Here is a 13,357-nt window from a genome sequence, read left to right as displayed (position 1 = left end):
TGCTAATGCAGGGGACATGGGTTCGGGCCCTGGTCTGGGAGGATCCCACATGCCGCGGAGCAACTAGGCCCGTGAGCCATGGCTGCTGAGCCTGCGCGTCTGGAGCTTGTGCTCTGTAACAAGAGAGGCCATGATAGTGAGAGGCCCGCGCACCGCGATGAAGAGTGGCCCCCGCTCGCCACAACTAGAGAAAGCCCTCGCACAGAAAGCAAGACCCAACACAGCAAAAATTAATTAATTAATTAATAAAAGGTGTTGTTATAAAAAAAAGACCTGGCACAGCCAAATAAATAAATAAATATATTTTTTAAAAAAAAATGTTAAGGCAAACAAAATATCCTCAGTTTTGTTCTTTGTAGACCAGCACTCACAGTGTTTAAAGCCTCAAAGAACAGCCAGCCCCCAAAGCTCCAGCTTCATTTCGTGTTCACCTAATCCTCCTCCTCCACGTGAGACCCCACCCAGCGTGGTTCACCCTTCATCAGAGGCAGAGAATGGAAGAGGAGGTTTGGGGAGGGGGCTCAGGCACTCACCGTGGAAATAGCACAAGTCAGCTCATGTCCCAGAAAGACCACGTCTGCCGCCCCTCACGGTCTGGCTAGAAGTGTGGCTTTCGGCGCAGGCTGGACTGGGCTGCACTCTGCTGGTCTGCTGCCCCCAGCATCTGTTCATGACGCAGCAGTCATGGGGCCGGGGCCTGGGTGTCTGTATAGAAGTTAAGCCTCTTCTTCATGTTTGGGAATACTTCTGAAACAGGATTTCTACCTCACAGCTTTGATCCACATTTTTGTTTTTTGACTCAAAATCTTTCCTGTTCAGCAATCAAATGCAAGACAGTGTCAACAAGGCCAGAAAACAGATGGAATAGACAGTTTAAAAAAAATACGCTTTGGTCAGATCAGGTGTGGTACCTCGCAACTGGGCAAGGTGATCATTCAAGGGCTGTTCTAATTTACAGCTGAATTTTGTATGTGTTTTTAGGAGAAATATATGAAAAGTTCACACATAGAATTCAGCAGTTTGTAAAAAGATACAGGCCTATGGCCAAGTGTGTTTTATCCCAATCAGGAAATGGATGAAAGACATGAAAGACGCTTCCCTGGAAAGTCAGGCAGATGAGAAATTAGCCCCTGGAAGGAGATTCAACCTTTTGAGCCACCGGGGGTGTATATTACCACCACGACAAGGTACCACACACACACCTGTTGGAAAAGCCAGAATAAAACACATGGCAAGGACGCAGGGAGACTGGTCACACTCGCTGCCGTGGGGATGGAAGGGGTGCAGCTGCTCGGGAAAACAGCAGTTTCTTTAAAAATTAAACATGAAACTACCATACGACCCACAGTCACGCTCCTGGGTGTTTATCCCAGAGAAACGAAGACTTAACATTCACACAAAAACCCCTGTGTGAAGTGCAGCAGACTAGTAGTAATAGCTTCAAACTGGAAACAGCCCAGGTGTCCTGTAGAGGGTTGAGCTGTGGAGTATTTTTCAGCCAAAAAAGGAACAAATCTCCAGGGAATCACCAATGAAAAAAGCCAATCTTGAAAGGCAACACACAGTGTGATTGCATTTATGCAATGTTCTTGAAAAGACAGAACTACAGCACTGCAGTAGCAGATTCATGGCTGTGAGCTGGGTGGGGGGGGAGGCGCAGCTATAAAGGCACCACGAGGGGTCCCTGTGGCCGTGGAAACGCCCAGGGTCCCTCAGCCCAGTGGAGGCCACATGTTGGCTTTTCAAGATGTTACCATTAGAGGAAACCGTGTAAAGGCTACATGGGATCTCTGTGTATTGTTTGTTAACACTACATGGGAATCTACCATTTCTCAAAAAAAAAAAAGCTTAATTTAAAAAAAACACAACAAAAAAGGACCTACTGTATAGCACAGGGAACTCTACTCAATATTCTGTAATAACCTATATGGGAAAAGAATCTAAAAAAGAATGGATACATGTATATGTATAACTGAATCACTGAAAACAAAACAAACAAAAAAAACCACACAACAAAATTCAAGCAAAGCAAGCAAAAACCTTCTCAAAACTCTTCAGTAGCATAACTGCATTAATATAAATTAGTCATCATGTGTACGTGCTGTGTATATTAGAGCAAGATTTCAGAAACTCAAATATTGTGGGGTGACTTTTAATAGTTTCTCAGTAAGGTGACTTGGGCAGTGATGTAGGTTTGCCGACCACTCTGACCTTCCTCACCGTGTTCCTCGGCGGTCAGGGAGGTGGAGAAGGCACAGCCAGGGGATTAGAGGTTAGTGTCGTTTCCCCGAGGCCAGCCAGCCTCTGAGAGCCTTACAGGACCCTCACCAAGGGGCAGGCTCTCTGCTGCCACGGGCACCCCGGCTGCCCTCCCCCAGCCAGAAAGGAGGAGAAAGGCCCCCTCCTGCTGCTGCGAGGGGTCCCTCCCTCAGAAACCAGCCCGTTCCCTGCCTCTGAGCCCTGGGGCTGCTGGTGTCTGAGCATCAGGACCCCTGGTATCTGCGGCAGGAACCAGCCTCTCTCCAAACCTGCCTCACCGACCAAAGGGCCGGACCTTTTTACCTCTGAGCAGTCTTAGAGATGTGTAAACGCGCTGCAAGCAGATACCCCAGCAGAACGTGCAGGGGGGCTTCCCTAGGTGCTGGGGCACTGTCAGACAGCATGACAGGGCTGCTGAGAGGCAGCGTGCAGAGCTGGGTATGCGGAGAGGGGATCGTGTCCATGGCCAGGAGGAGGCAGGGCCGGGTTCCAGGACCAAGGGCGGAAGGAGGTGGTGATGCAGGGTACGGAAGAGGACTTAGAGGGCAGCTAGCGCAGATTCTTCCTGGGATGGGGTGTGCCCGTCTGGTGGCGTCGTGGGGCGGGGGGCTGCTGTGGCAGCCTAGACAGAGGGAGGCGGCCAGGGAAGTGAGCTGTTAGGGCTGTGACTCTTGTTTATTTAGAGGCTGGAAGGAGAAAGTTATTGGGAAACAGGGCTGTTCCAGCGGCTGCAGCGGATTTATTTTAAGTCCTATCTGTTATTGTTTCACAGATCATCGGTTGCCAAGTGAGGAGGGAGCCCCCCAACTCCACCGAGCGATACACGCGGTGGATCAACCATCTGGCGCCCGACCAGCTGCTCACCCAGGTACGCCTGCCGCCTGCAGTTGGCCCCGGCATCCCCGAGAGGGGCTTTTCATGCCCTTAGCACCTGTGTCTGCCTGCCTCCTGGGCGCAAGGCACAGTCCAGGTAGGCGCTCCCTAGAGAAGGGGGACAGCGTTTCAGAGGAGCCCGGCCTAGGGCGGAGCCAGAGCCAGAGGGCAGGTGTGCGGGGCACCCCCAGGCCAGCCGCGTAGGCTGAGGCGGACGGATCCAGAGGGCAGGAGGCCAGGGCTCGGGCAGCGCTGAGCTGCTGCAGGGGTGAAGTGTCCAGGAAAGGCCTGAGTGTCTGGCGGGGCGGGGCCGTCCCCGAGCAGGGCAGCTGGAGGGGGGCCGGGTCTGGGGGAATGAGCTGAGATGCACTGTGTGGGTGGAGCTGGTCAGCAGACATCAGGAGCCCTCGGAGCTAGAAGAGGGCGTGGGCTGAAATCAGACTAGAAGCCACCAGGAGCGGGGCCACGGCCTGGAGAAGGAGGCCAGGAAGAGGTTCTCGGTCTCAGCTGTGGGGTCCCGAAATCCACGGGACTTCAGGTGGGTCCACGACCGTGTGTTGATGCGGTGTTGAGTGAGGACAAGAACCAAAGATCCTCTCTTCATCCACCTTTGAAAACCAGCCACTGCCTCAGCGTGCCAGCAGCCGCTTAATGCTCTGTAGCAAATCACCCCCAAACAGACTTAAAACAGCCCCGGCTCTTGGGGGTGGGCCCAGGCCTGCTGCATTTGCCTCTTGGCCCAGCCCTGGTGCCCCGCCAACGGCAGATGCTCCAGACTCTTCCTCCTGCTGGACGAGCTGCTCCCAGGACTCACCCGGCCCCCCACCCACCCAAGACCGGAGAAATGTGCTCCTCAGGGTGGGGGCCCCAGTCAGAGGGGGAGGAGTGGGGAGCAGCCCCCCAAAGCCCACCAGGAAGTAGCTCTAGAAGGCCTGGAAATATTCTCCCCCCAGTGAGGTGCTGGGGTCTGTCCCACGTTGCGATTTCCTGTGATCCTGCCATATAATGAAGTGCTTTTTTCTAAACTCTGAATTTTGAAAACTGAAATCTTGGTATAAGGGAATGATTTATAGTGATAATCAGCTTCTGAAATTAGAGCTGCTTGTGATTATGGCATCAGGTGTTCTGTTCACTGAACTCAAAGTGACTCAGAAGAAACCCTGAGAGTTTCCTTTTGTGGGGCTGTTTCGCATGCTTCTTTGGATAATCCGAGATTATTTACCCTTTCCTCTTCAGTGTTGGGTTTGCCAGTTGCTTCTGTTATCAAAATGACTTCACCAGCTTTTAAGTTCTATGCCGTTCAGGCTGGTCCACACACAGAAAAAGCACTTTTGCATTTGGATTTACTTTTCCCATTTTGAGATGAATATTCCAGTAATGGCCTAATAGCTACAGGTGGTGCACTAATAACAGGTAATAATAATAGGGGCACTAGTAACGAGTGAGGGCAGTGAGGGCACTGGGGAGGCTCAGTCACTGCTGCTCCCCCAGCCGTGAGGAAAGGAGAAGGGCCGGTGTATGTGGCCCACGTGGCCTCCTCGGAGCTGGCAGGGTCTCTGCTGTTGGTGCGGGAGCTCACGAGTTGATGCTGACAGTCATGCGGGATGGTTGCAGCTCTGTCCCGTCTGCACCAAGCGGCCCTGGATCACCGACAGCCACTGAGCGTCGGGTTGCTGCAGAGCTGTCGGGAGGGTGTCCTTCCGCGCGGCGGGGCACACGAGCTGGTGGAGCTGTGAGTCCACAACAGCTTCAGGCCTCTGAGCAGAAGGGAGTCTTCTCTCCAGGTTGTGAAGGTACCTGAAGGAGAAGCGTTCGACCTTAGCATCCCGAGTTGGGAAGAGGGCCAAGGGCTCTGGGTACACAAGCTCTGGGTACCCCTTGCATCTCAGTTGGCATTTGGATATGAGTGTGCAAACCATCATTGGCGAATGGAGAATAAGCACTGGGTCTGTGACTCCTGTCGCCATCCCTCTCCTGGTCCTTCCCTCTGTGGAGCAGGTCCAAGCCGCGGGTCACGGCTCTGGGATGTACCACCTGTTTACAGATGCCCTCCCAGGACGTGCACTGATGGTTTCAGAACGAAGAATCACAGCCACCTCAGTGAAGAGCTAGTAAGAGCTTTCATATCCTAACTGGGAAATTAAAATGTCCCACTGAGTGTGAATCCCCTGGCCTGCGGTCAGCCCTGGGTCCCCCTCAGATGCACAGCTCTGCACCTGCAAGGGGGCTCTGGAAACGCTCACCTCAGTCCCAAGTATTAGAGGGTCTGTGTGTAAGTGTAGAGGTGGCTGCGTGAGAGAAACTGCTGAGCTGGCTTCTGCCATGTGCTGGATTTTCTGGGAGAACGTGAGTCACACAGAAACTGTGTGACTGAACACTGAGGGCAGCACGTTCTCAGCCAGAAATACAAGTTCTGAGCCGAGGGCAGACTTAACTGTTTACTGTTAAGCATCATAGAAATAATTAAGGTAGGGTCTTCCTAAACAGTCTTTTTCTTTAGCAAGTCAGGGGAAATTAAAGTATAAAGTTTCTCAAAATAAAGTGAAAGAAGATACCTCTTATTTAAGCCATTTCTCAACTGTTACAGTCACCGAAATCACCAGCACTCTGTGGGGTCTTTGTTCATAGTCTAAATTGAGTCACATTTGTGAGGTGGAGAGCAGCGTAATTTGGTTTGATATTTGTGTGTCTACTTGAATGTCTGATTAGATACCCACCATGCACAAAGTTGAATCAGAGTACTATAAAATTAACACTCTGCTAATTCCAAATAAACCAAGAGGTGGAAAGTTGTCTGGACAAATGGCCTGGAGCCTGTGCCAGCCTGAAAATGCACCTGTTTTAGGCAGTGCCCACTTTACACCTTCAGCGAGGGGCTGTTCCCAAGGGACCTGAATCTCTTGGATGGGGATGGGGGGCAAGGGGAGGCAAGGCCAGGCCCCATCCCCGCCTCAGAGGCTGCCCCTGGGGGATCCCGGCAGCTCCAAGGAGGGGTTGGGGGCCCTGGCAGCCTGCATGGGTAGCTGGGTCCTTACCGAGGCCAATGAGCCCAGCCCTGGCTCCCTGGAGTATGTGCTCAGGTTCACAGCGGAAGGAAGACAGCAGGAGTGGGTGAGGCGCCCCCTTCAGCCCAGCCCCACCTGGTCCTTGTCCTCCACGCCTGCTCCCAGCTGCCCTTGCACCTCTCTCCAGGATCCGTGCTTCCCTGGTGTCTTAGCCTGCTCAGGCTGCCATAACAAATGCAATAGACAGCTATTTCTCACAGTCTGGGGGCTGGAAGTTCTAGATCAAGGTGCCAGCAGGTGGTTCCTCCTGAGGCCTCCCTCTTGGGCGAGTAGACGGTCGTCTCCACCCCGAGTCGTCACAGGGCCTTTCCTCTATGGCTCACTCCCGGTGACTCGTGGATCATGGCTCCACCCATGACCTCATTTAACCTTAAAACCTCTTTAAAGGCTTCATCTCCAAATGCAGTCGCCTGGGGGGTTAGGGCTGCAGTGGGCTTTGAGGGACACAATTCGGCCCATAGCGTTTGGACACCCTCTTTGGCTCCTCCACAGCCCCTGGTGGTCCCCCCTGGTCTGTGTCCCCTGCCCCTGGGCCCACAGGACACAGTGGTATGTGGACAGGGCTGCAGCGAAGAGAACAGCCCCCCTTCCTGTACAGCCTCTCCTTCGTGGCCCCATGCGTTCCACAGGGAGGGTGTCACCCAGTTTTCATCTGCCCGCAGCGTCTGAACAGCTTGGCATGAACGTAAATGGGAAAAATGTACAACCCACCTGCCAGCACTAATGCACAAACTCTCACTTTATCCAGTATCCAAGGACTCTAGACTAGCAAAATTTCTAGATAATTAAAGTTTACCTCTGTAAGTACAGACTCTTTACCTAAACCAGCACTCCCCAAACTTGTTTGATCATAAAATAGCTCAAAAACTTGAAAACAATGCAGATCCCTCATCTACTCCCATAGAGTTTCTGATTTAGTGGCTCTGGAAATGTGCATTTTTAACACGTGCCTGAATATTTTTGATGAAACTCTTTGAGAATGTTATTCCTGCCTCTAATCTGGAGGCCAGGCTCCTGGTACCTGCACAGAGAAACTGCTTCCCCACCGGATCGTAGAGTCATTTTACAAAGCCTAACCAATTAAAAATTGTGTATTTTGAAATAACTCCAGACTCACATAGAAGTTGCAAAAATAGTAGAGTTCCTGTGTGCCCTTCACCCAGCCCCCCATTCGTAACATACCCACAGTATGATGTTCAAACCAGAAGATGCACACTGGTACAACCCTGCTCGGAGTTCACACATTCTTGTTGGGGAGGGGTGGGGGGTTTATGGAATTTCATCACGCGTCTGCATCAGCACAGCCCCTGCCACAATCAGGATATTGGGACTATCCTGCACCCCAAAGAAACTGCTTGCTAGTCACACTTTGTCCTGCCCCTGCCCCTGCCCCTGGCAACAACTTCTCTGTCCCCTTCGCTGGAGTTTTGTCATTTGAGGCAGTTATGTCAGTGGCACCACGCCTTTTTCATTCCGCATTGTGCCCTTGAGATGACAGTTTGTTCCTCCTGTTGCCGAGAGAGTCCAGTTGCAGGGACGTGCCCGTCATTGTGGGGCTGTGACAAGTAGGGCCGCTGAGACCCTGATGGACAGGCTTCACTTCCTGGGATGAGCACCGGGTTTGGGACCGTGCATCTGTGTTCAAGTTGAAGTCCACGCGAGGCTCCCGGAGTGGCCGCGCCATTTCCCCTCTCGGCACTTGGTGGTGTCAGATTTTTCATGCCAGTCGTTCCGTGGTGTCTCATCACTGCTCTGCCTTGCATTTTCCTAACGGCAGTTTCTTATGTGCTTATGCACCATCCACTAAGCGTCTGTTCTGATCTTTTGCCCATTTTCTTATTGGATTGTTTGTTTTCTTGCTATCGAGTTTGAGTTTCCTTTTGGACAGAAGTCCCTTGTTAGGTGTGTTTGCAAGTCTTTTCTCCTTATCTGTGGCTTTTCTTTCATCTACTTAACAAGAGTCTTTCACAGAACCAGAGTTTTTAATTTTGGTGAAGTCCAACTCATCTATTTTTTAAATAGATTGTGCTCTGGGTATCAATGTCTAAGGATGCTTTATGTAACTATAGGTCACAAAGATTTTCTCCTAAAGTTTTATAGTTTTACGTTTTACATTTACTATGATTCATTTTAAGTTGATTTTTGCATAAGGAGCGAGGTTTGGATCAAGGCTCTTTTTCTTTCTTTCTTCCTTTCTTTTGCTTACAAATGTCCAAGTGTTTTCACACCATTTTTGGTGAGAATACTACCTTCCTTTATTGGCCTTTGTCAAAAATCAGTCAGCCGTGCTCGTGTGGGTGTGTTTCTGGGCCATTCTGTTGCATTGATCTGTGTGTCACTCCGTGGCTACACTCTCCTGGTCACTGTAGCTGTGGAGGAAGTTTGAAATCAGTTAATGTGGTTCCTCCAACTTCATTCTTCTTTTTCAAAGTTATTTTTGCTATTCTAGTTCCTTTGCCTTTTCAAATACTGAGCAGTTCTTCAGTTCTGAGCAGGCACTGACCGGGTGTCCTAAAAAACTCAGTTCTGACTCCACGTGCCTGGAGACAGCGTCAGATCCCACAGATTAAGGGCTCAGTCCTACAAGACTGCCTCACTTCAGCCCAATCACAAGTCCAGGTCGTCACCTGTGCTTCCACCTGACTGGCTATAAATCAGGGTTCCCATGACCCCCTCCTCTGTCAATTAATTTGCTTGAGCCATTCACAGAACTCAGAGGAACATTCACGTATGTTTACAGTTTACTGTCGTGGATATGATGAAGAATACAGGTGAACAGGTGCGTAGAGTGGGGTCCAGAAGCGTCCTGAGAACAAGAGCTTCTGTCCCCAAAGAACATGAAGATCCACCCACATTTCATGGATGCTGGCCTCTGGGCGGGGACCTTGCCTGTGTCACCCCCGTCACCCCTACCTGACCACCATGACTTTCTGGGACGGTGGTCCTCCTTCATTCTGTTGTCCAGCCTGAGGCAGGTTCTGCTCGGGTCTAGCTCTAACCTGGCTTCACACCGAGAAGGGGCCCCTGAGAAACTGGTGCCCAGCTCTTGCTGATTTGACACAGCACAGTCCAGCATAGTGAGATTTCTTTTTACGTGGAGGAGAGTAAATTAGCTAAGAATAATTCGGAAAAATTTGCTAGAACCAAAGATGTGGGCTGCCAGATGAAAAGGGCCCTTGGGTATCTTGCCCAGGGTACGAGAGAAGACCCTGCCCAGGATTTAAAGCCCTTGGGCAGTTCAGAGAGGAGAACAGCAGGAACAAATGTGGTCTTGGATTTCTCAGCAATTGCAGTGGAACCCGTAAGACACTGGGACACAAGTTTCAAAATTCTCACAGAAATGGTTTTGAATGTTGAATTCTATGCCTAACGAAATTGTCAATCGTGTGAAAATATAACAAGGACTTTTTCATATAGGGATTCAAAATATTTGTCTCTTACAAAAGCTTTCTCAGAAATTTACTGGAAGACATTCCATCAAATTAAGAAGCAAATTGAAGAGGAGGAAGATATGAGATCTAGGAAGCAGGTCTCCAACCTGGGAGGAAGGCCAGAAGCAGCCCAGGAAGGAGTGGGGAGATAGAATAAGTGCTTTACACACAAGGAGCACAGGCCTCCTTTTTCTTCAATTATAGAAACACTCAATTAGGGAGCAAGGAAGACAACGGAGAGGCCTTTGTGTACAATAGGATGTGACAGGGGCGACCGCACTCAACCAGCTCCTAGCGCTTGAATGAAGCCGCAACAGCAAAGGAGCAGAAAGGCACCAAGAAGAGCAGAGAAATTGAAGCTCACATCAGTTGAGACAGAGGAAGTTCTGGGCAGATAACCTCTCAAAATGAGAAGACAGAGAAGTGCAGCAGCGGGAAATACCAGACGCTCATGTTTTTATTCTAATCCAGTACCTGCGACATCCCGACGGCCCTGACTTCCCGACTGCGTGCTTCGTCCCCTTGTCTCCGTCTCCCGAGGCCACTGGGCTCGCCCTGGGTACCGAGAGGGTCATGTCCGGCCCAGCTGAAGGACACTCGTGTGTGTGTTTGATGTTCTAGTTGTCCACGGAGGGGACCAAGCCACACTTTACTCTGGTCACCCCTCCCCTAACAAGAGCAGCCCCTGACCATCTCCTCTGTACTTGCCATTCCACATACATTTTCTTTAAAAAATAGAAAAAGGATAACTTTTTTAAAAGTTGAAACATTTCAGGGCTCCAAAAATGCAGAGAATACGCCTCCCCCTTGGCTGCAGTGCGTGCCCTTGGGTGACCCCTCGTGGCTCGGTCTCGTGTGCAGCCCGGCCCCTCGTCCCTTCCTGGACGGTGTACCCAAGATCCCCACTTCAGGTTCTGCTGCTCGAGCCCGTGAAGGTCCCCACTGTGCGTGCTGGGTCCGGAGGCTGCGCCATGTTCCTCACTCACGTGAGACCCCAGGGCCCTCAGGGCAGCTGCAGCCTCTCCACTGCTGAAGGTTCGCTGTCGGCAGCACGTTCCTCAGCTTATACCCTGAGGCAGTCACCCCCGCAGCCAGCAGCTCCGCTCTGGGACATCAGTCTCGGTCAGCCGCACCACCTCCCTGCTTCCTGACCCGCCGCGGCCTCCCCAAAGCGGGCTGACAGAAGTGCCGACCTTGGTGATCTGCGTGGGGAGCCAACGATCCTTCTCTGTTGACGAGGATCCAGGAGAAGCAGGAGAGTTTGATAGGGTGCTCTTGAGTGGCTGAGAGCCAGGGCAGGGACGCAGGTGTCCCCCACCCACCCCTGGGGGGGGCAACAGGGCAGAGGCTCACCCTGTGGGGTCGGAGCCACAGGGAGTCAGGGGCCAGCTGGCCCAGGAGGCTCTCATGAGGTCCAGGGCTCAGGCCACACTGCAGGCCAACAGCGGCCCTGGTGAAAAAGCGCTGGTGTCCTGCTCCCCGGGTCCCTGCTGGAGTGGGCGCCCCCCTCCCAGCCCCCCTCAGGTTGCTGCCCCAGAGGCCCTGGCCTCTGTCTCCCCTCCAGCCAGCGCTCAGTTTCATTGTTGGTAAAATGCAAGGGTTCAGCAGCTACAACCAGACTCCAGGGCCAACCATCTGTGTGACACACGCATTTGAAGATATTTAGCAAAACTAAGTGAAGGTAACTTCGGCCGATTGAGAAGGCAGAGCATGAGGTGGAATCACGGGTTCTTTCCTGCCCGTGGGATCGGGCCTCCCACGTGCCCCTGACCCCACTCTTGTGTCTACTCTGCCGTAGCTGCTTTGAAAGACCTTTCCTGTCATCCAAGTGGAGTCTCTACAGCCAGGCGGTTAGAACCCACCTGGGTCTACCAGACAATTACATTTCACACATTCATTCAGCTCCGTGTGTCTTTCCCTTAAAAATTTTCCTTCACAGCTCAATGGTTTTTACCTAATTCTAATCAGTTAACATGCATAAAATTTTAAAAGTACATTTTTTTTTTTTTTTTTTTTTGCGGTACGCAGGCCTCTCACTGTTGTGGCCTCTCCCGTTGCGGAGCACAGACTCCGGACACGCAGGCCCAGTGGCCATGGCTCACGGTCCAGCCGCTCCGCGGCATGTGGGATCCTCCCGGACCGGGGCATGAACCCGTGTCCCCTGCATCGGCAGGCAGACTCTCAACCACTGCGCCACCAGGGAAGCCCCAAAAGTACATATTTTTAAGTGGATTAACCTGTACTGTTTTTCTTCACTTTCTCATTTAAAAGGAGTATCTGCGTTATAGAGCCATGGTACACTAGCAACTTTTAGTTGAAAAAGTGGTTACTTACCAACTTTCTCCAAAAAGTACTATTGAGTAAATAAACTTTGTATTGATGTCTGTGTCTTTATTAAATCCAGAAGCCATAGGTTTTGGATTTCATTTCAAAGTTTCTTTTTGTTGCTGTGTGGGTGTTAAAATGTCAGAATCCTGGAAAATTTGTTATCTGTCTAAAGAGTGTCTTGCAACAAATTAGAATTTAGAAATGAGGATAATAAACCACAGGAATCTGGAAATGAGTCATATAAACTTTGCTCTTTTTCTCTAAGAAGAATTCATATCACTTCCTGGTAAGATATAGCTAATGAGGTCTATAAATTTCATTAAATGCTTCATTTTCTTTCTTTAACTCAAGGGCTTCTCCTTTCTAAATAAAAAACGGAGCCCATTTTAAGTCCTTTATCCTTACTTTTGTGTTTTTAAAGCACCAGAAGCATTGAAAAGTATCCATCCGAATCCATATGTTTTCACGCACCTTTCTTGAGAACCAAGGTGGACTCTGTTCAGGACAGAGTATGGCCAGTAGCTTATGGAATGTTTCAGTTTGTGCTGTATACTCCCCAAGGCACACTGGAAGATTTTTAACTTGTATGAGCTACATAGAATTTATTTTTGCAAAGTGCACTTTCTGTTGGTGGCAAAATAAGGGGAGAGCCCAAAAGCAAACTCCCAGGTCCCAGAGCGGCAGCATGGCCCCTGAGCCTTGCCTGGGAGCCCCTTCTTTTCAACAAAGTTTCAAGAAACTAGATTATCTGATTATTCACTTGGTGACATATCAGAACCAGAAGAGGGAGTGACACCTCAACAGTGAGAGGAGACAAAAATGGATGAAAAGGAATCATTAGCAACTGCAAGCTTGGTGATCCTGCAGAGGTCTCCTCAGCCCACCTGCACTCTCACCTGTGTGCACTCCTCCCCTCACCTGTGTGTGTTCCTTATCTGTCCTAATGAACTAACGGGCCATTCTGTTTCTCTTCAGCTGAAACCTACCCCCCCCAACCCGAACCCATGACCTGTGTTCACAGTAGGACACCAGTGGTGGCCTCGTGACCTGAAGCATTGTGTCACCTTGCCCACCAACCAGGGTCCTTCTGCCCCTTCAGAACTTGCCTTTTCTCACCCAAACATGAGCCAGAGGAGCTCACCTCGGTCCTCTGGGAACCAGGGCCACAGCCGCTACCTCAGCACAGACAGGTGGCCTTCGTGCATCTCGGGGGGTTGTTTGGCTCCACTGTGAAGAGGTTTGATCCTCTGTCTGGTTGGTTGTAAATCTGCAGTGTCTGGGAACAGATGTCTAACTCATAATTGGATATCAGAGTAGAGATGCTGTTCGGCCCTGATGTCCAGCTGCTGCCTTCACTTCAGGTGCCACAGGAGTTCGGGGACATCAGGTGTCTGCATTCTG

The 13,357-nt window shown here is 50.8% G+C and overlaps 1 protein-coding gene and 1 long non-coding RNA gene across 10 annotated transcripts in view; one reads left to right on the top strand and one right to left on the bottom strand.

The window, feature by feature from the left end:
• The window catches only part of QTGAL (queuosine-tRNA galactosyltransferase), a 134,253-nt gene that overhangs the window by 68,622 nt on the left and 52,274 nt on the right, over positions 1 to 13,357 (top strand). For all 9 annotated transcript variants that reach the window (XR_003427631.1, XR_003427632.1, XR_003427628.1 and 6 more), the window contains one exon: positions 3,032 to 3,127. Coding sequence is in view for 3 of the 9 variants with exons in the window: in XM_027081146.1 (XP_026936947.1) it covers positions 3,032 to 3,127 (96 nt within the window). In the remaining 6 variants the exon portion in view is untranslated. The remainder of the gene's footprint in view (positions 1 to 3,031; positions 3,128 to 13,357) is intronic.
• On the bottom strand, positions 4,459 to 6,928 carry LOC113606617 (uncharacterized). Its single transcript, XR_003427635.1, has 2 exons — positions 6,168 to 6,928; positions 4,459 to 4,929 (listed from the first exon to the last, which is right to left on the bottom strand). It is a non-coding gene; the product is annotated as an uncharacterized LOC113606617 (long non-coding RNA).

The sequence above is a fragment of the Aethalodelphis obliquidens genome, unplaced genomic scaffold (assembly GCF_003676395.1).
Source record: "Aethalodelphis obliquidens isolate GAN/ISIS:26980383/991018 unplaced genomic scaffold, ASM367639v1 scaffold44, whole genome shotgun sequence".
NCBI lineage: Eukaryota > Metazoa > Chordata > Mammalia > Artiodactyla > Delphinidae > Aethalodelphis > Aethalodelphis obliquidens.
The sequence above is the reverse complement of the archived record's forward strand: the minus strand, read 5'-3'. Positions and strand labels throughout refer to the sequence as shown.